At 39.9% G+C, this 23,436-nt stretch overlaps 1 protein-coding gene across 1 annotated transcript in view; it reads left to right on the top strand.

Annotated features, from left to right (window-relative positions):
* Positions 1 to 23,436, top strand: part of SPAG17 (sperm associated antigen 17) — a 783,114-nt gene that overhangs the window by 464,056 nt on the left and 295,622 nt on the right. The window contains exons 25-26 of the mRNA XM_053705129.1: positions 2,714 to 2,834; positions 3,655 to 3,836. Coding sequence (XP_053561104.1) covers positions 2,714 to 2,834; positions 3,655 to 3,836 — 303 coding nt within the window. The remainder of the gene's footprint in view (positions 1 to 2,713; positions 2,835 to 3,654; positions 3,837 to 23,436) is intronic.

The following is a 23,436-nucleotide window of genomic DNA, read 5'->3' as shown; positions in this document are numbered from 1 at the left end:
GGGGGCAAATCCCCCCACTGGAACTTTTTTCAGATAATCCACTTCCAAAAATCATTTAATCACACAATGCAGTCTCTCAATGGTTTGTGCCTGGTCCATATTTGCTCATAGAGTGAAGGATTATCAAAAGACAGAAAAATGATATTGTCCATAGATCCCAAGTAGAGAATTTTTGTTTGTTTTTTAATATATTTTTATTTGAGTTAAAGGCATAATTAGTTACAATTGTCATACGTCCACAGTGACATTGAGGAAGTTATACAGTGCATCCTACTGTACCATAGTCTCATATATTGTTCCCAAACCTCACAGTTTCTATGTACAATGTAGTTAAATATCCCATGGAATATAACTAAATAGTAATTAATAGTGGCCTCTCTTGGACTACCTAAAAATGCAAATGAAAATAATGGGAACATTTAGGGATAACTCAAATAGAAAGAGACCGTTCTTGGCTCTCAAATGGTGACCTTGTATTTGTGTTTTCTAATAACACCCTGTAGGATATGTTAAGTAACCAAGCAGGCATGAATAGTGATATAAGTAAATAAGTGCACAAAAGCTTCCACGTTTGTTTATTTTATATGAAAGATAAGCAGCAATGTTATCACTAGCTTGACAAGTAGTAGGAAAAGCAGTAGTGTTTCAACTAAGTAAAAGAGGCTGACTAGCGCTTCCATATGTATCAATTGCATGCGTACAATAAGCAGTAGTGTACTAATTAGTTAAATAGACAGGTTTTTCATGACCACTAATTGCATAGATACAATATGTAGTAATACTATAACTAAATTAAGTGCACAAGGACTTCCATGCCTTATTTAGCTGCATATGTGCAACAAGTAACTATTTTTTAACTAGTTTAATCAGATATAGGTTTATATGCTGTACATAGGAGGTAAGCAGCTGTTATAATTGTGTAAATGAGTAAACCGGAATTGATATGTCTAATAACTACATATGTAAGGCAGGCAGCAAAGTTATGTCTAGCTGGGAAGTAAACTAATGAACGTATTTCTGCCTATTGGCTGTAGGAACAGAACAAATAACAGTTTTACGATTAACCCATAAAGGTAATATCCATGTAATATCCAGACCTTTAGTTACTTGGCTAGAGAGATCAGTGGATCTATGATTAACTAGATAGATAAGTAAAGGAATGTAGGACCAGTCAACACATTAGATTTGCATAATCAACAAATGCAAGATAACAAGACAATGCAATAGTACTTAGTGTGAACTTTAAATGAGTAATAGATTTTTTTTATAACAAATTTCAAAGTTATGTATATTTCCACTCCCCTTGTACCATGTGATAGCAATCAGCCAATCACAAATGCATATACGTATAGTCTGTGAATTCTTGCACATGCTCAGTAGGATCTGGTGACTCAAAAATTGTAAATATAAAAGACTGTGCACATTTTTTTTAATGGAAGTAAATTGGAAAGTTGTTTAAAATTACATGCTGTATCTGAATCATGAAAATTTAATTTAACCTGAGTGTCCCTTTAAGCTTAGTATCTGCGTGGTTAAGGCTCTGATTGGAATTTGATTGTCCCTAATAGGGTGTCTATATGTACTCTCCCTCTTCAACTTTGAGATCCCTGGTGTTATAGAGTGTATATACAGAGTAGAGAAGTATAATAAACATATATAGCTCTAGCGATCTATAAGGGGGGCAAACAACAATGACAAACCCTGCTATGACAGTCTGGATCAACAGTTCTACAGAGACGAATACCTAAAACAAGATACTTTGAATGATAAGAACCTAACTGACACCTCTAGTGCTGAATAGCGGAATTGCCTTATATTATAAACATTTCTGGCGGAGCCCTCAATCTTATGAGGTAATGAGATGGCAGCGCAGGGGGAGGGAACTTCTTCCCACATGGTTAGTATTTTGTAGCTGTTGGAATAATTTAGTATCTCTTTAGTACTGTTGTATTGAGGATCCCGCATATGTCCGGAAAAGAAATATCAAGAGAACATCATAGCATAATACTGTTTAATAAATACACATAAAAGTCAGCTCCAGGAGCCGTATTCACACTATATGACCTCAATTGAATATTGAGGTATCAAATGCGTAGCATACGGACAAAAAATACTTCAGTATGATTAAAAAGATCTCCTTGTACCGCTGGTGTAAACAAATTTAAGGTATTCTATTCCTTTTTCACATGTGAAGTATTGTGTTTTTATTATGTGTATTAGATTTGTATCAGGGAGTGCTCTGTTTAGCCACTATTGTTTTTATTTATTTATATTGATAGATAGATAGATAGATGATAGATAGATTTGTACACACCACCAGCAAACAGATTACAACTTGCTGAAGGCTCAGATGATGGTTAGCATTTTTAGCAAAAAGTATTTTTTCATTACGGTACTGTATGTACATTGTTTTTAGACATGATGCTATTGCACACTTAATAGACTACAGTATGGTGTAAACATAACTTTTATACGCACTGGGAAACAAAAAAAATGTGCCACTCACTTTACTGCAATATTCACTTTATTGTGGTGGTCTGGAACCAAACTCGCACTATCTCCAAGGTGCATAAACAGCAATAATGCAGCTATAATGCAGTAACTTCATTGTTGTTCTACTAAACCCACAATAAAGATGTGTCCAGGATATTAAATCACTTATCTCTTAATGTTTTTTTGTGTCACTGAACTGATCATTGCTTTTATCGTACAGATGGATACAGTCAGCACCCCAACTCCTGCCAGCCCCCTGCCAGCCGCACCCGCGTTCCAGAGCCTGAACATCTCATGCCCCAGTGGGCTTCTAGTGGCGTTCCTGAGGGAGGACTCAGCAGGTCAGTGAAGAAACGTCATGAGCTTGTGCGTTAGAAATAACAACGCACTGCCCTCACTTGTAAATCCCTGCACCCCAATAAAGAAGGGGTACACAAGGAGCACCCGTCTACTTATCTGTGCCTCAGAACCAAAGTGTTTGGATCCATTAGACGCGTATAGATCATATATTTTTATTGTAACATTAGTATTAAAAAAAGCAAAACTACTTGAGTGTTTGATTCTTCTGCCCCATTTCATGAATGTGAATCCCTAAATTAACCTGAGAAATCTATTTCAAAATGGCCCCAGTCATATCTTTATTTAAAGTGCTATAGTATGTTTGCACTAAACGCAGTTGCTGCAGAGACTTGGAGTAAATATAGGAGGTCCCGTTGGCCAGGCAAATATTAAAGGGACATTCCGGTGAAAATTGAAATGCACATAGATGAATTACATCTTTGAATAGAAACATAATTGCAATATACATTTAACTGAAAAAAGTTACAACTGTTTTAGTGTTAACATATTTCTATGCACGTGCATGTGAAGTACACACATTTAAGTGTTGTAGCTGCTCAGAGCACCAGTGGGGCTTGTATCATGTCAGCATTTAACAAATAGAGTCATTACCAGATGGTACAAGCACGTGTGTATTTAAAATGCTGATGCACGCTGTATACTTAGATACTCATTTGAAACAGATATAGCTTTTATTATAAGCATTTTTGCTAATACATTTATATTGCAAAAATGCTTCTATGCAAATCTGAAATGTATCCATGTGTATTCCAATTTTGTCTGGAATGTCCCTTTAAGTAAACTTGTGTATTACTTCCTCAGGCCCGTGCACAGATGGCAGAGATGAGCAGACTCACAGACTGCTGGTCAGACAGAACTATCCGGTTAGAACCAGGAATGCCCAGCTCTACCCTTCAGGACCTGGGCAAGTGACGCAGGAAGCCTCTAGAGTCATCACTTCACAGGGCGCTGTGATAAAATACATGCTGGACGGCTCCACCCAGGTAAAGATGGGATATTATATATAGTAATGCCGAGCGGTGTCTGTTTTCCTGCCACGTAACACTGTGTTCATGTCTGCCAGACAAATTAAACCCTCAGATATTTTCAGAATTACTCTTGGGTGCTTTTGTTCTATAGTAACAGCTTGGTAAAGAATCATTTTAAAAATGCCACATACGGCAGCTGAGTTTTATCTCAACCTACACTAAACAGCTCGAGTCCAGAGGAGGCTGCTGATCTTATAGGTTGGTGGGACATAAACAGCTCGAGTCCAGAGGAGGCTGCTGATCTTATAGGTTGGTGGGACATAAACAGCTCGAGTCCAGAGGAGGCTGTTGATCTTATAGGTTGGTGGGACATAAACAGCTCGAGTCCAGAGGAGGCTGGTGATCTTATAGGTTGGTGGGACATAAACAGGTAGAGTCCAGAGGAGGCTGGTGATTTTATAGGTTGGTGGGACATAAACAGCTTGAGTCCAAAGGAGGGTGCTGATCTTATAGGTTGGTGGGACATAAACAGCTTGAGTCCAGAGGAGGCTGGTGATCTTATAGGTTGGTGGGACATAAACAGGTAGAGTCCAGAGGAGGCTGGTGATCTTATAGGTTGGTGGGACATAAACAGGTAGAGTCCAGAGGAGGCTGGTGATTTTATAGGTTGGTGGGACATAAACAGCTTGAGTCCAGAGGAGGCTGCTGATCTTATAGGTTGGTGGGACATAAACAGCTCGAGTCCAGAGGAGGCTGGTGATCTTATAGGTTGGTGGGACATAAACAGCTCGAGTCCAGAGGAGGCTGCTGATCTAATAGGTTGGTGGGATATAAACAGCTCGAGTCCAGAGGAGGCTGCTGATCTTATCGGTTGGTGGGACATAAACAGCTCGAGTCAGTACAAATGTATAGGTTTCTTATAATAATTCTGTATTGTGTGTGAGCCGTCTCATCAGTACAAATGTATAGGTTTCTTATAATAATTCTGTATTGTGTGTGAGCCATCTCATCAGTACAAATGTATAGGTTTCTTATAATAATTCTGTATTGTGTGTGAGCCGTCTCATCAGTACAAATGTATAGGTTTCTTATAATAATTCTGTATTGTGTGTGAGCCGTCTCATCAGTACAAATGTATAGGTTTCTTATAATAATTCTGTATTGTGTGTGAGCCGTCTCATCAGTACAAATGTATAGGTTTCTTATAATAATTCTGTATTGTGTGTGAGCCGTCTCATCAGTACAAATGTATAGGTTTCTTATAATAATTCTGTATTGTGTGTGAGCCGTCTCATCAGTACAAATGTATAGGTTTCTTATAATAATTCTGTATTGTGTGTGCAGCCGTCTCATCAGTACAAATGTATAGGTTTCTTATAATAATTCTGTATTGTGTGTGAGCCATCTCATCAGTACAAATGTATAGGTTTCTTATAATAATTCTGTATTGTGTGTGCAGCCTTCTCATCAGTAGAAATGTATAGGTTTCTTATAATAATTCTGTATTGTGTGTGAGCCGTCTCATCAGTACAAATGTATAGGTTTCTTATAATAATTCTGTATTGTGTGTGCAGCCGTCTCATCAGTACAAATGTATAGGTTTCTTATAATAATTCTGTATTGTGTGTGAGCCGTCTCATCAGTACAAATGTATAGGTTTCTTATAATAATTCTGTATTGTGTGAGCCGTCTCATCAGTACAAATGTATAGGTTTCTTATAATAATTCTGTATTGTGTGTGAGCCGTCTCATCAGTACAAATGTATAGGTTTCTTATAATAATTCTGTATTGTGTGTGAGCCGTCTCATCAGTACAAATGTATAGGTTTCTTATAATAATTCTGTATTGTGTGAGCCGTCTCATCAGTACAAATGTATAGGTTTCTTAGAATAATTCTGTATTGTGTGTGAGCCGTCTCATCAGTACAAATGTATGTCTCTTAGAATAATTCTGTATTGTGTGCAGCCGTCTCATCAGTACAAATGTATAGGTTTCTTATAATAATTCTGTATTGTGTGTGAGCCGTCTCATCAGTACAAATGTATAGGTTTCTTATAATAATTCTGTATTGTGTGTGAGCCGTCTCATCAGTACAAATGTATAGGTTTCTTATAATAATTCTGTATTGTGTGTGAGCCGTCTCATCAGTACAAATGTATAGGTTTCTTATAATAATTCTGTATTGTGTGTGAGCCGTCTCATCAGTACAAATGTATAGGTTTCTAATAATAATTCTGTATTGTGTGTGCAGCCGTCTCATCAGTACAAATGTATAGGTTTCTTATAATAATTCTGTATTGTGTGTGAGCCGTCTCATCAGTACAAATGTATAGGTTTCTTATAATAATTCTGTATTGTGTGTGAGCCGTCTCATCAGTACAAATGTATAGGTTTCTTATAATAATTCTGTATTGTGTGCAGCCGTCTCATCAGTACAAATGTATAGGTTTCTTATAATAATTCTGTATTGTGTGAGCCGTCTCATCAGTACAAATGTATAGGTTTCTTATAATAATTCTGTATTGTGTGTGAGCCGTCTCATCAGTACAAATGTATAGGTTTCTTATAATAATTCTGTATTGTGTGTGCAGCCGTCTCATCAGTACAAATGTATAGGTTTCTTTTGCAATATAAATGTAAAATAATATTTAATATTGATGTAAAAAATAGTAAGGTTCTCATAAAACGGAAGGAAATGAAGAACTATTTATAATTCTGTATTACAAATTAGTAGTAGGATCATGAGACACAAATTGTTTCTTTCATGCTTTAGATAGAGCATGCAATGTTAAACAACTTTCCAATTTAATTCTATGATCAAATTATCTTCATTTTCTTCTTATCCTTTATTGAAAAGTAGAAGGTAAGTTCAGGGGCGTGCACGTGGCTGCAGCACTATATGGCAGAAGTTTTGTAACACTGTTATAATTTAGCAAGAACACTATTACCTGTCATGTAGTGCTACAGATACTACCTAGGTATCTCTATAACACAATATTATACATTAGCAAGAGCACTAGATAACAGCACTATTACCTGTCATGTAGTGCTACAGATGCTACTTAGTTATCTCTATAACACACAATATTATACATTAGCAAGAGCACTAGATAACAGCACTATTACCTGTCATGTAGTGCTACAGATACTACCTAGGTATCTCTATAACACATAATATTATACATTAGCAAGAGCACTAGATAACAGCACTATTACCTGTCATGTAGTGCTACAGATACTACCTAGGTATCTTTATAACACACAATATTATACATTAGCAAGAGCACTAGATAACAGCACTATTACCTGTCATGTAGTGCTACAGATTGTACCTAAGTATCTCTATAACACAATATTATACATTAGCAAGAGCACTAGATAACAGCACTATTACCTGTCATGTAGTGCTACAGATACTACCTAGGTATCTCTATAACACAATATTATACATTAGCAGGAGCACTAGATAACAGCACTATTACTTGTCATGTAGTGCTACAGATACTACCTAGGTATCTCTATAACACACAATATTATACATTAGCAAGAGCACTAGATAACAGCACTATTACCTGTCATGTAGCGCTACAGATGCTACCTAGGTATCTCTATAACACAATATTATACATTAGCAAGGGCACTAGATAACAGCACTATTACCTGTCATGTAGTGCTACAGATACTACCTAGGTATCTCTATAACACAATATTATACATTAGCAAGAGCACTAGATAACAGCACTATTACCTGTCATGTAGTGCTACAGATACTACCTAGGTATCTCTATAACACAATATTATACATTAGCAAGATCACTAGATAACAGCACTATTACCTGTCATGTAGTGCTACAGATACTACCTAGGTATCTCTATAACACACAATATTATACATTAGCAAGAGCACTAGATAACAGCACTATTACCTGTCATGTAGTGCTACAGATACTACCTAGGTATCTCTATAACACACAATATTATACATTAGCAAGAGCACTAGATAACAGCACTATTACCTATCATGTAGTGCTACAGATACTACCTAGGTATCTCTATAACATACAATATTATACATTAGCAAGAGCACTAGATAACAGCACTTTCTCTTGTTAAGTGTATCCAGTCCACGGATCATCCATTACTTATGGGATATTAACTCCTCCCCAACAGGAAATGCAAGAGGATTCACCCAGCAGAGCTGCCATATAGCTCCTCCCCTAACTGCCATTACCAGTCATTCTCTTGCACCCAACGAATAGATAGGATGTGTGAGAGGACTGTGGTGATTATACTTAGTTTCATACCTTCAATCAAAAGTTTGTTATTTTATAATAGCACCGGAGTGTGTTATTCCTTCTCTGGTAGAATTTGAAGAAGAATCTACCTGAGTTTTTCTATGATTTTAGCCGGAGTAGTTAAGATCATATTGCTGTTTCTCGGCCATCTGAGGAGAGGTAAACTTCAGATCAGGGGACAGCGGGCAGATTAATCTGCAAAGAGGTATGTAGCATCTTATTATTTTCTGACAATGGAATTGATGAGAAAATTCTGCCATACCGATATAATGTAAACTCAGCCTTAAAGGCAGTAGCAGCAACTGGTATCAGGCTGTCATGTATGTATATTTTACACTTCAGTATTCTGGGGAATGGCACTTCACTGGAATTATACTGTATGCATAAAACTTTAGCCTAATTTGCAGGGACTAGCAACAGGCTTTTTAATAACACTCAATTTATTAATGTTAAACGTTTTTTGCTGGCATGTAAAATCGTTTAATTTTCTGAGGTACTGGGTGAAAAAATGTTTTGGGCACTATTTTCTTCTGTTATGTGCGATCAGTCCACGGGTCATCATTACTTCTGGGATATAACTCCTCCCCAACAGGAAATGCAAGAGGATTCACCCAGCAGAGCTGATATAGCTCCTCCCCTCTACGTCAGTCCCAGTCATTCTCTTGCACCCAACGACTAGATAGGATGTGTGAGAGGACTATGGTGATTATACTTAGTTTTTATGACTTCAATCAAAAGTTTGTTATTTTACAATAGCACCGGAGCGTGTTATTACTTCTCTGGCAGAGTTTGAAGAAGAATCTACCAGAGTTTTTTACTATGATTTTAACCGGAGTAGTTAAGATCATATTGCTGTTCTCGGCCATCTGAGGGAGGTAAAGGCTTCAGATCAGGGGACAGCGGGCAGATGAATCTGCATTGAGGTATGTAGCAGTTTTTATTTTCTGAATGGAATTGATGAAAAAATCCTGCTATACCGTTATAATGACATGTATGTATACACTTCAGTATTCTGGGAATGGTTTTTCACCGGAACTACTCTGTTAAAGGTCACTAATCCTTTTAATAAATATTGTCATGTTAAACGTTTTTGCTGGAATGTAGAATCGTTTACATTACTGAGGTACTGAGTAAATAAATGTTTGGGCATTATTTTCCACTTGGCAGTTGTCTGCTTTAAATTGTGACAGTTTCGTTTCTCCTCACTGCTGTGTGTGAGGGGAGGGGCCGTTTTTGGCGCTCTTTTGCTACGCATCAAAAAATTCCAGTCAGCTACTATTATATTTCCTGCATGATCCGGTTCACTGACAGATCTCAGGGGTCTTCAAACTTCTTTGAAGGGAGGTACATTCTCTCAGCAGAGCTGTGAGAATTTTTATTGACTGTGAATAAAAACGTTACTCTATAATTTTTTATGTCAAATTTAGTTGTGTTATTTAAACTTGATGCTATAACTGTTTTCAGTTCATTATCTCAACTGTCATTTAATCGTTTAAGTACCTCTTTGAGGCACAGTACGTTTTTGTTAAAAAAGATTATAACCAGGTTGCAAGTTATTGCTAGTGTGTTAAACATGTCTGACTCAGAGAATGATATCTGTGTCATTTGTTCCAATGCCAAGGTGGAGCCCAATAGAAATTTATGTACTAACTGTATTGATGCTACTTTAAATAAAAGTCAATCTGTACAATGTGAACAAATTTCACCAAACTGCGAGGGGAGAGTTATGCCGACTAACTCGCCTCACGCGGCAGTACCTGCATCTCCCGCCCGGGAGGTGCGTGATATTATGGCGCCTAATACATCTGGGCGGCCATTACAGATAACATTACATGATATGGCTACTGTTATGACTGAAGTTTTGTCTAAATTACCAGAACTAAGAGGCAAGCGTGATCACTCTGGGGTGAGAACAGAGTGCGCTGACAATACTAGGGCCATGTCTGATACTGCGTCACAACTTGCAGAGCATGAGGACGGAGAGCTTCATTCTGTGGGTGACGGTTCTGATCCAAACAGATTGGATTCAGATATTTCAAATTTTAAATTTAAATTGGAGAACCTCCGTGCATTACTAGGGGAGGTCTTAGCAGCTCTCAATGATTGTAACACTATTGCAATACCAGAGAAAATGTGTAGGTTGGATAAATACTTTGCGGTACCGGCGAGTACTGACGTTTTTCCTATACCTAAGAGATTAACTGAAATTGTTACTAAGGAGTGGGATAGACCCGGTGTGCCGTTCTCACCCCCTCCAATATTTAGAAAGATGTTTCCAATAGACGCCACTACTCGGGACTTATGGCAAACGGTCCCTAAGGTGGAGGGAGCAGTTTCTACTTTAGCTAAGCGTACCACTATCCCGGTGGAGGATAGCTGTGCTTTTTCAGATCCAATGGATAAAAAATTAGAGGGTTACCTTAAGAAAATGTTTGTTCAACAAGGTTTTATATTGCAACCCCTTGCATGTATCGCGCCGATTACGGCTGCGGCAGCATTTTGGATTGAGTCTCTGGAAGAGAACCTTAGTTCATCTACGCTAGACGACATTATGGACAGGCTTAGAGTCCTTAAACTAGCCAATTCATTCATTTCGGAGGCCGTAGTACATTTAACCAAACTTACGGCTAAGAACTCTGGATTCGCCATACAGGCACGTAGAGCACTGTGGCTAAAATCCTGGTCAGCTGATGTTACTTCTAAGTCTAAATTACTTAATATACCTTTCAAGGGGCAGTCTTTATTTGGGCCCGGGTTGAAAGAAATTATCGCTGACATTACAGGAGGTAAGGGCCACGCCCTACCTCAAGACAAAGCCAAAACTAAGGCTAGACAGTCTAATTTTCGTCCCTTTCGGAATTTCAAACCTGGAGCAGCGTCAACCTCCACTGCACCAAAACAGGAAGGAGCTGTTGCTCGTTACAGGCAAGGCTGGAAACCTAACCAGTCCTGGAATAAGGGCAAACAGGCCAGGAAACCTGCTGCTGCCCCAAAGACAGCATGAACCGAGAGCCCCCGATCCGGGACCGGATCTAGTGGGGGGCAGACTTTCTCTCTTCGCTCAGGCCTGGGCAAGAGATGTTCAGGATCCCTGGGCGCTGGAGATCATATCTCAGGGATACCTTCTAGACTTCAAATTATCTCCCCCAAAAGGGAGATTTCATCTGTCAAGGTTGTCAACAAACCAGATAAAGAAAGAAGCGTTTCTACGCTGTGTACAAGATCTGTTATTAATGGGAGTGATCCATCCAGTTCCGTGGTCGGAACAAGGACAAGGGTTCTACTCAAACCTGTTTGTGGTTCCCAAAAAAGAGGGGACTTTCAGGCCAATCTTAGATTTAAAGATTCTAAACAAATTCCTAAGAGTTCCATCGTTCAAAATGGAAACTATTCGGACAATCTTACCTATGATCCAAAAGGGTCAGTACATGACCACAGTGGATTTAAAAGATGCTTACCTTCACATACCGATTCACAAAGATCATCAACGGTATCTTCGGTTTGCCTTCCTAGACAGGCACTACCAGTTTGTAGCTCTTCCATTCGGATTGGCTACGGCCCCAAGAATCTTCACAAAGGTTCTGGGTGCCCTTCTGGCGGTACTAAGACCGCGAGGGATTTCGGTAGCTCCGTACCTAGACGACATTCTAATACAAGCTTCAAGCTTTCAAACTGCCAAGTCTCATACAGAGTTAGTTCTGGCATTTCTAAGGTCGCATGGATGGAAAGTGAACGAAAAGAAAAGTTCTCTTTTTCCTCTCACAAGAGTTACATTCTTGGGGACTCTTATAGATTCTGTAGAAATGAAGATTTACCTGACAGAAGACAGGTTAACAAGGCTTCAGGATGCATGCCGTGTCCTTCATTCCATTCAACACCCGTCAGTAGCTCAATGCATGGAGGTGATCGGCTTAATGGTAGCGGCAATGGACATAGTACCTTTTGCACGCCTACACCTCAGACCGCTGCAATTGTGCATGCTAAGTCAGTGGAATGGGGATTACTCAGATTTGTCCCCTACCCTGAATCTGAATCAAGAGACCAGAAATTCTCTTCTATGGTGGCTTTATCGGCCACACCTGTCCAGGGGAATGCCATTCAGCAGGCCAGACTGGACAATCGTAACAACAGACGCCAGCCTGCTAGGTTGGGGCGCTGTCTGGAATTCTCTGAAGACTCAGGGATTATGGAATCAGGAGGAGTGTCTCCTTCCAATAAACATTCTGGAATTGAGGGCAGTTCTCAATGCCCTTCTAGCTTGGCCCCAATTAACAACTCAGGGGTTCATCAGGTTTCAGTCGGACAATATCACGACTGTAGCTTACATCAACCATCAGGGAGGGACAAGAAGCTCCCTAGCAATGATGGAAGTATCAAAGATAATTCGCTGGGCAGAGTCTCACTCTTGCCACCTGTCAGCAATCCACATCCCGGGAGTGGAGAACTGGGAGGCGGATTTCTTGAGTCGCCAGACTTTTCATCCGGGAGAGTGGGAACTTCATCCGGAGATTTTTGCCCAAATACTTCGACGTTGGGGCAAACCAGAGATAGATCTCATGGCGTCTCGCCAGAACGCCAAACTTCCTCACTACGGGTCCAGATCCAGGGATCCGGGAGCGGTTCTGATAGATGCCTTGACAGCACCTTGGAACTTCGGGATGGCTTATGTGTTTCCACCCTTCCCGCTGCTTCCTCGATTGATTGCGAAAATCAAACAAGAGAGAGCATCTGTGATTCTAATAGCGCCTGCATGGCCACGCAGGACTTGGTATGCAGATCTAGTGGACATGTCATCCTGTCCACCTTGGTCTCTACCTCTGAGACAGGACCTTCTGATACAGGGTCCATTCAAACATCAAAATCTAACTTCTCTGAAACTGACTGCTTGGAAATTGAACGCTTGATTTTATCAAAGCGTGGTTTTTCTGAGTCGGTTATTGATACCCTGATCCAGGCTAGGAAGCCTGTTACCAGAAAGATTTACCATAAAATATGGCGCAAATACCTATACTGGTGCGAATCCAAACGTTACTCCTGGAGTAAGGTTAGGATCCCTAGGATATTGTCTTTTCTACAAGAAGGTTTAGAAAAGGGTTTATCGGCTAGTTCATTAAAGGGACAGATTTCAGCTCTGTCCATCTTGTTACACAGGCGTCTGTCAGAAAATCCAGACGTCCAGGCTTTTTGTCAAGCTTTAGCTAAGATCAAGCCTGTGTTTAAAGCCGTTGCTCCGACATGGAGTTTAAACTTAGTTCTTAACGTTTTACAAGGTGTTCCATTTGAACCCCTTCATTCCATTGATATAAAATTGTTATCTTGGAAAGTTCTGTTTTTAATGGCTATTTCCTCGGCTCGAAGAGTCTCTGAGTTATCAGCATTACATTGTGATTCTCCTTATCTGATTTTTCATTCAGATAAGGTAGTTCTGCGTACTAAACCTGGGTTCTTACCTAAGGTAGTTACTAACAGGAATATCAATCAAGAGATTGTTGTTCCATCCTTGTGTCCAAATCCTTCTTCAAAGAAGGAACGTCTTCTACACAATCTGGATGTAGTTCGTGCCCTCAAGTTCTACTTGCAGGCAACTAAAAATTTTCGCCAAACTTCTTCCCTGTTTGTCGTTTATTCTGGACAGAGGAGAGGTCAAAAAGCTTCTGCTACCTCTCTCTCTTTTTGGCTTCGTAGCATAATACGTTTAGCCTATGAGACTGCTGGACAGCAGCCTCCTGAAAGAATTACAGCTCACTCCACTAGAGCTGTGGCTTCCACTTGGGCCTTTAAGAATGAGGCCTCTGTTGAACAGATTTGCAAGGCTGCAACTTGGTCTTCGCTTCATACTTTTTCCAAATTTTACAAATTTGACACTTTTGCTTCTTCGGAGGCTATTTTTGGGAGAAAGGTTCTTCAGGCAGTGGTTCCTTCTGTATAATGAGCCTGCCTTTCCCTCCCGTCATCCGTGTACTTTTGCTTTGGTATTGGTATCCCAGAAGTAATGATGACCCGTGGACTGATCGCACATAACAGAAGAAAACATAATTTATGCTTACCTGATAAATTCCTTTCTTCTGTTGTGCGATCAGTCCACGGCCCGCCCTGTTTTTTAAGGCAGGTAAATATCTTTTAAATTATACTCCAGTCACCACTTCACCCTTGGTTACTCCTTTCTCGTTGATTCTTGGTCGAATGACTGGGACTGACGTAGAGGGGAGGAGCTATATCAGCTCTGCTGGGTGAATCCTCTTGCATTTCCTGTTGGGGAGGAGTTATATCCCAGAAGTAATGATGACCCGTGGACTGATCGCACAACAGAAGAAAGGAATTTATCAGGTAAGCATAAATTATGTTTTTTTCCACTTGGCAGTCGTTTTATTTAATTTATGACAGTTTACTGATCTCTCTCACTGTTATGTGTGAGGGGGAGGGACCTTTTTTGGTGCTTTTGCTACGCATCAAAAAATTCAGTCAGAAGTTTATTGTCTTCCCTGCATGATCCGGTTCATCTCTACAGAACTCAGGGGTCTTCAAAACTTGTTTTGAGGGAGGTAATCACTCACAGCAGAGCTGTGAGATTGTAGTTGACTGTGATAAAAAAAAAAACGTTTATTTCTGTATTTTTTTTTTTTTTTTCTGCTATCAGGGTTAGTTATCCTTTGCTAAAGGGAGCAATCCTTTGCTAAAATTGTGTTTTTTACAAAGATTTGATGCTATAACTTTTCAGTTTATTAATTTTCAACTGTCATAACTTTTTCTGTGCTTCTTATAGGCACAGTACGTTTTCATATTATAGTAAATTACTTGAAAAGTATTTCCAAGTTGCTAGTTTATTTGCTAGTGTGTTAAACATGTCTGATTCAGAGGAAGATATCTGTGCTATATGTGCTAAAGCCAAAGTGGAGCCCAATAGAAATTTATGTACTAACTGTATTGATGCTACTTTAAATAAAAGTCAATCTGTACAAATTGAACATATTTCACCAAACAACGAGGGGAGAGTTATGCCGACTAACTCGCCTCACGTGTCAGTACCTGCATCTCCCGCTCGGGAGGTGCGTGATATTGTAGCGCCGAGTACATCTGGGCGGCCATTACAAATCACATTACAGGATATGGCTACTGTTATGACTGAAGTTTTGGCTAAATTACCCGAACTAAGAGGTAAGCGTGATCACTCTGGGGTGAGAACAGAGTGCTCTGATAATATTAGGGCCATGTCAGACACTGCGTCACAATTTGCAGAACATGAGGACGGAGAGCTTCATTCTGCGGGTGACGGTTCTGATCCAAACAAACTGGATTCAGATATTTCAAATTTTAAATTTAAGCTGGAAAACCTCCGTGTATTACTAGGGGAGGTGTTAGCGGCTCTGAATGATTGTAACACAGTTGCAATACCAGAGAAAATGTGTAGGTTGGATAAATATTTTGCGGTACCGGCGAGTACTGACGTTTTTCCTATACCTAAGAGACTTACTGAAATTGTTACTAAGGAGTGGGATAGACCCGGTGTGCCGTTCTCACCCCCTCCGATATTTAGAAAGATGTTTCCAATAGACGCCACCACACGGGACTTATGGCAAACGGTCCCTAAGGTGGAGGGAGCAGTTTCTACTTTAGCTAAGCGTACCACTATCCCGGTGGAGGATAGCTGTGCCTTTTCAGATCCAATGGATAAAAAGTTAGAGGGTTACCTTAAGAAAATGTTTGTTCAACAAGGTTTTATATTGCAACCTCTTGCATGCATTGCGCCTGTCACGGCTGCAGCAGCATTTTGGTTTGAGTCTCTGGAAGAGACACTTGAATCAGCTCCATTAGATGAGATTACACACAAGCTTAAAGCCCTTAAGTTAGCTAACTCATTTATTTCAGATGCCGTAGTACATTTAACTAAACTTACGGCTAAGAATTCCGGATTCGCCATTCAGGCACGCAGAGCACTGTGGCTAAAATCCTGGTCAGCTGACGTTACTTCTAAATCTAAATTGCTTAATATACCTTTCAAAGGGCAGACCTTATTCGGGCCCGGGTTGAAAGAAATTATCGCTGACATTACAGGAGGTAAAGGCCATGCCCTGCCTCAAGACAGAGCCAAACCTAAGGCTAGACAGTCTAATTTTCGTTCCTTTCGTAATTTCAAAGCAGGAGCAGCATCAACTTCCTCTGCACCAAAACAGGAAGGAGCTGTTGCTCGCTACAGACAAGGCTGGAGACCTAACCAGTCCTGGAACAAGGGCAAGCAGGCCAGGAAACCTGCTGCTGCCCCTAAGACAGCATGAATCGAGGGCCCCCGATCCGGGAACGGATCTAGTGGGGGGCAGACTTTCTCTCTTCGCCCAGGCTTGGGCAAGAGATGTCCAGGATCCCTGGGCGTTAGAGATCATATCTCAGGGATACCTTCTAGACTTCAAATTCTCTCCCCCAAGAGGGAGATTTCATCTGTCAAGGTTGTCAACAAACCAAATAAAGAAAGAGGCGTTTCTACGCTGCGTACAAGATCTTTTATTAATGGGAGTGATCCATCCGGTTCCGCGGTCGGAACAAGGACAAGGGTTTTACTCAAATCTGTTTGTGGTTCCCAAAAAAGAGGGAACTTTCAGGCCAATCTTGGATTTAAAGATCCTAAACAAATTCCTAAGAGTTCCATCGTTCAAAATGGAAACTATTCGGACAATTTTACCCATGATCCAAAAGGGTCAGTACATGACCACAGTGGATTTAAAGGATGCTTACCTTCACATACCGATTCACAAAGATCATTACCGGTATCTAAGGTTTGCCTTTCTAGACAGGCATTACCAGTTTGTAGCTCTTCCATTCGGATTGGCTACGGCTCCGAGAATCTTCACAAAGGTTCTGTGTGCTCTTCTGGCGGTACTAAGACCGCGAGGAATTGCTGTAGCTCCCTACCTAGACGACATTCTGATACAAGCTTCAAGCTTTCAAACTGCCAAGTCTCATACAGAGTTAGTACTGGAATTTCTAAGGTCGCATGGATGGAAGGTGAACGAAAAGAAGAGTTCTCTCTTTCCACTCACAAGAGTTCCCTTCTTGGGGACTCTTATAGATTCTGTAGAAATGAAGATTTACCTGACAGAAGACAGGTTAACAAAGCTTCAAAATGCATGCCGTGTCCTTCATTCCATTCAACACCCGTCAGTAGCTCAATGCATGGAGGTGATCGGCTTAATGGTAGCAGCAATGGACATAGTACCCTTTGCACGTCTACATCTCAGACCGCTGCAATTGTGAATGCTAAGTCAGTGGAATGGGGATTACTCAGACTTGTCCCCTACTCTGAATCTGGATCAAGAGACCAGAAATTCTCTTCTATGGTGGCTTTCTCGGCCACATCTGTCCAGGGGGATGCCATTCAGCAGGCCGGACTGGACAATTGTAACAACAGACGCCAGCCTACTAGGTTGGGGCGCTGTCTGGAATTCTCTGAAGGCTCAGGGACAATGGAATCAGGAGGAGAGTCTCCTACCAATAAACATTCTGGAATTGAGAGCAGTTCTCAATGCCCTTCTGGCTTGGCCCCAGTTAACAACTCGGGGGTTCATCAGGTTTCAGTCGGACAACATCACGACTGTAGCTTACATCAACCATCAGGGAGGGACAAGAAGCTCCCTAGCAATGATGGAAGTATCAAAGATAATTCGCTGGGCAGAGTCTCACTCTTGCCACCTGTCAGCAATCCACATCCCGGGAGTGGAGAACTGGGAGGCGGATTTCTTAAGTCGTCAGACTTTTCATCCGGGGGAGTGGGAACTTCATCCGGAGGTCTTTGCCCAAATACTTCGACGTTGGGGCAAACCAGAGATAGATCTCATGGCGTCTCGACAGAACGCCAAGCTTCCTCGTTACGGGTCCAGATCCAGGGATCCGGGAGCGGTTCTGATAGATGCTTTGACAGCACCTTGGACCTTCGGGATGGCTTATGTGTTTCCACCCTTCCCGATGCTTCCTCGATTGATTGCCAGAATCAAACAGGAGAGAGCATCAGTGATTCTAATAACGCCTGCATGGCCACGCAGGACTTGGTATGCAGATCTAGTGGACATGTCATCCTGTCCACCTTGGTCGCTACCTCTGAAACAGGACCTTGTGATCCAGGGTCCCTTCAAACATCAAAATCTAATTTCTCTGAAGCTGACTGCTTGGAAATTGAACGCTTGATTTTATCAAAACGTGGTTTTTCTGAGTCAGTTATTGATACCTTAATACAGGCTAGGAAGCCTGTTACCAGAAAGATTTACCATAAGATATGGCGCAAATACTTATATTGGTGCGAATCCAAGAGTTACTCATGGAGTAAGGTTAGGATTCCGAGGATATTGTCTTTTCTACAAGAAGGTTTAGAAAAGGGTTTATCCGCTAGTTCCTTAAAGGGACAGATTTCAGCTCTGTCCATTCTTTTACACAAACGTCTGTCAGAAGTTCCGGACGTTCAAGCTTTTTGTCAGGCTTTAGCTAGGATCAAGCCTGTGTTTAAAACTGTTGCTCCACCATGGAGTTTGAACTTAGTTCTTAATGTTTTACAGGGGGTTCCGTTTGAACCCCTTCATTCCATTGATATCAAGTTGTTATCTTGGAAAGTTCTGTTTTTAATGGCGATTTCCTCGGCTCGAAGAGTCTCTGAGTTATCTGCCTTACATTGTGATTCTCCTTATCTGATTTTTCATTCAGACAAGGTAGTTCTGCGTACTAAACCTGGGTTCCTACCTAAGGTGGTCACTAACAGGAATATCAATCAAGAGATTGTGGTTCCATCTTTGTGTCCTAATCCTTCTTCGAAAAAGGAACGTCTGCTACACAATCTAGATGTAGTCCGTGCCCTGAAATTTTAACTACAGGCAACTAAGGATTTTCGACAAACGTCTTCCCTGTTTGTCGTTTATTCTGGTCAGAGGAGAGGTCAAAAAGCTTCGGCTACCTCTCTCTCCTTTTGGCTTCGTAGCATAATACGGTTAGCCTATGAGACTGCTGGACAGCAGCCTCCTGAAAGAATTACAGCACATTCTACTAGAGCTGTGGCTTCCACTTGGGCCTTTAAGAATGAGGCTTCTGTTGAACAGATTTGCAAGGCTGCAACTTGGTCTTCTCTTCATACTTTTTCCAAATTTTGCAAATTTGACACTTTTGCTTCTTCGGAGGCTGTTTTTGGGAGAAAGGTTCTTCAGGCAGTGGTTCCTTCCGTATAAAGAGCCTGCCTGTCCCTCCCGTCATCCGTGTACTTTAGCTTTGGTATTGGTATCCCATAAGTAATGGATGATCCGTGGACTGGATACACTTAACAAGAGAAAACATAATTTATGCTTACCTGATAAATTTATTTCTCTTGTAGTGTATCCAGTCCACGGCCCGCCCTGTCACTTTAAGGCAGGTAATTTTTCCATTAAACTACAGTCACCACTGTACCCTATGGTTTTCCTTTCTCTGCATGTTTTCGGTCGAATGACTGGTAATGGCAGTTAGGGGAGGAGCTATATGGCAGCTCTGCTGGGTGAATCCTCTTGCACTTCCTGTTGGGGAGGAGTTAATATCCCATAAGTAATGGATGATCCGTGGACTGGATACACTACAAGAGAAATAAATTTATCAGGTAAGCATAAATTATGTTATTACCTGTCATGTAGTGCTACGGATACTACCTAGGTATCTCTATAACACACAATATTATACATTAGCAAGAGCACTAGGTAACAGCACTATTACCTGTCATGTAGTGCTACAGATACTACCTAGGTATCTCTATAACACATAATATTATACATTAGCAAGAGCACTATATAACAGCAGTATTACCTGTCATGTAGTGCTACAGATACTGCCTAGGTATCTCTATAACACACAATATTATACATTAGCAAGAGCACTAGATAACAGCACTATTACCTGTCATGTAGTGCTACAGATACTACCTAGGTATCTCTATAACACACAATATTATACATTAGCAAGAGCACTAGATAACAGCACTATTACCTGTCATGTAGTGCTACAGATGCTATCTAGGTATCTCTATAACACACAATATTATACATTAGCAAGAGCACTAGATAACAGCACTATTACCTGTCATGTAGTGCTACAGATACTACCTAGGTATCTCTATAACACACAATATTATACATTAGCAAGGTCACTAGATAACAACACTATTACCTGTCATGTAGTGCTACAGATGCTACCTAGGTATCTCTATAACATAATATTATACATTAGCAAGAGCACTAGATAACAGCACTATTACCTGTCATGTAGTGCTACAGATACTACCTAGGTATCTCTATAACACACAATATTATACATTAGCAAGAGCACTAGATAACAGCACTATTACCTGTCATGTAGTGCTACAGATGCTACCTAGGTATCTCTATAACATAATATTATACATTAGCAAGAGCACTAGATAACAGCACTATTACCTGTCATGTAGTGCTACAGATACTACCTAGGTATCTCTATAACACACAATATTATACATTAACAAGAGCACTAGATAACAGCACTATTACCTGTCATGTAGTGCTACAGATACTACCTAGGTATCTCTATAACACACAATATTATACATTAGCAAGAGCACTAGATAATAGCACTATTACCTGTCATGTAGTGCTACAGATGCTAATTAGGTATCTCTATAACACAATATTATACATTAGCAAGAACACTAGATAACAGCACTATTACCTGTCATGTAGTGCTACAGATACTACCTAGGTATCTCTATAACACACAATATTATACATTAGCAAGAGCACTAGATAACAGCACTATTACCTGTCATGTAGTGATACAGATACTACCTAGGTATCTCTATAACATACAATATTATACATTAGCAAGAGCACTAGATAACAGCACTATTACCTGTCATGTAGTGCTACGGATACTACCTAGGTATCTCTATAACATACAATATTATACATTAGCAAGAGCACTAGATAACAGCACTATTACCTGTCATGTAGTGCTACGGATACTACCTAGGTATCTCTATAACACAATATTACACATTAGCAAGAGCACTAGATAACAGCACTATTACCTGTCATGTAGTGCTACAGATACTACCTAGGTATCTCTGTAACACAATATTATACATTAGCAAGAGCACTAGATAACAGCACTATTACCTGTCATGTAGTGCTACAGATACTACCTAGGTATCTCTATAACACAATATTATACATTAGCAAGAGCACTAGATAACAGCACTATTACCTGTCATGTAGTGCTACAGATACTACCTAGGTATCTCTATAACACAATATTATACATTAGCAAGAGCACTAGATAACAGCACTATTACCTGTCATGTAGTGCTACAGATACTACCTAGGTATCTCTATAACACACAATATTATACATTAGCAAGAGCACTAGATAACAGCACTATTACCTATCATGTAGTGCTACAGATACTACCTAGGTATCTCTATAATACATAATATTATACATTAGCACAAGCACTAGATAACAGCACTATTACCTGTCATGTAGTGCTACAGATACTACCTAGGTATCTCTATAACACAATATTATACATTAGCAAGAGCACTAGATAACAGCACTATTACCTGTCATGTAGTGCTACAGATACTACCTAGGTATCTCTATAACACACAATATTATACATTAGCAAAAGCACTAGATAACAGCACTATTACCTGTCATGTAGTGCTACAGATACTACCTAGGTATCTCTATAACACACAATATTATACATTAGCAAGAGCACTAGATAACAGCACTATTACCTGTCATGTAGTGCTACAGATACTACCTAGGTATCTCTATAACACACAATATTATACATTATCAAGAGCAGTAGATAACAGCACTATTACCTGTCATGTAGTGCTACAGATGCTACCTAGGTATCTCTATAACACATAATATTATACATTAGCAAGAGCACTATATAACAGCACTATTACCTGTCATGTAGTGCTACAGATGCTACCTAGGTATCTCTATAACACATAATATTATACATTAGCAAGAGCACTAGATAACAGTACTATTACCTGTCATGTAGTGCTACAGACACTACCTAGGTATCTCTATAACACACAATATTATACATTAGCAAGAGCACTAGATAACAGCACTATTACCTGTCATGTAGTGCTACAGATACTACCTAGGTATCTCTATAACACAATATTATACATTAGCAAGAGCACTAGATAACAGCACTATTACCTGTCATGTAGTGCTACAGATACTACCTAGGTATCTCTATAACACAATATTATACATTAGCAAGAGCATTAGATAACAGCACTATTACCTATCATGTAGTGCTCCAGATACTACCTAGGTATCTCTATAACACACAATATTATACATTAGCAAGATCACTAGATAACAGCACTATTACCTATCATGTAGTGCTCCAGATACTACCTAGGTATCTCTATAACACACAATATTATACATTAGCAAGCGCACTAGATAACAGCACTATTACCTGTCATGTAGTGCTACAGATACTACCTAGGTATCTCTATAACACACAATATTATACATTAGCAAGAGCACTAGATAACAGCACTATTACCTGTCATGTAGTGCTACAGACACTACCTAGGTCTCTATAACACATAATATTGTACATTAGCAAGAGCACTAGATAACAGTACTATTACCTGTCATGTAGTGCTACAGATACTACCTAGGTATCTCTATAACACAATATTATACATTAGCAAGAGCACTAGATAACAGCACTATTACCTGTCATGTAGTGCTACAGATACTACCTAGGTATCTCTATAACACACAATATTATACATTAGCAAGAGCACTAGATAACAGCACTATTACCTGTCATGTAGTGCTACAGATACTACCTAGGTATCTCTATAACACACAATATTATACATTAGCAAGCGCACTAGATAACAGCACTATTACCTGTCATGTAGTGCTACAGATACTACCTAGGTATCTCTATAACACAATATTATACATTAGCAAGAGCATTAGATAACAGCACTATTACCTGTCATGTAGTGCTACAGATACTACCTAGGTATCTCTGTAACACACAATATTATACATTAGCAAGGGCACTAGGTAACAGCACTATTACCTGTCATGTAGTGCTACAGATACTACCTAGGTATCTCTATAACACACAATATTATACATTAGCAAGCGCACTAGATAACAGCACTATTACCTGTCATGTAGTGCTACAGATACTACCTAGGTATCTCTATAACACAATATTATACATTAGCAAGAGCACTAGATAACAGCACTATTACCTGGCATGTAGTGCTACAGATGGTACCTAGGTATC

This window comes from Bombina bombina, chromosome 3, assembly GCF_027579735.1.
Source record: "Bombina bombina isolate aBomBom1 chromosome 3, aBomBom1.pri, whole genome shotgun sequence".
In the NCBI taxonomy this organism is placed as follows: Eukaryota; Metazoa; Chordata; class Amphibia; order Anura; family Bombinatoridae; genus Bombina; species Bombina bombina.
Note: the sequence above shows the minus strand (reverse complement) of the source record. Positions and strands in the feature narration are given on the sequence as shown.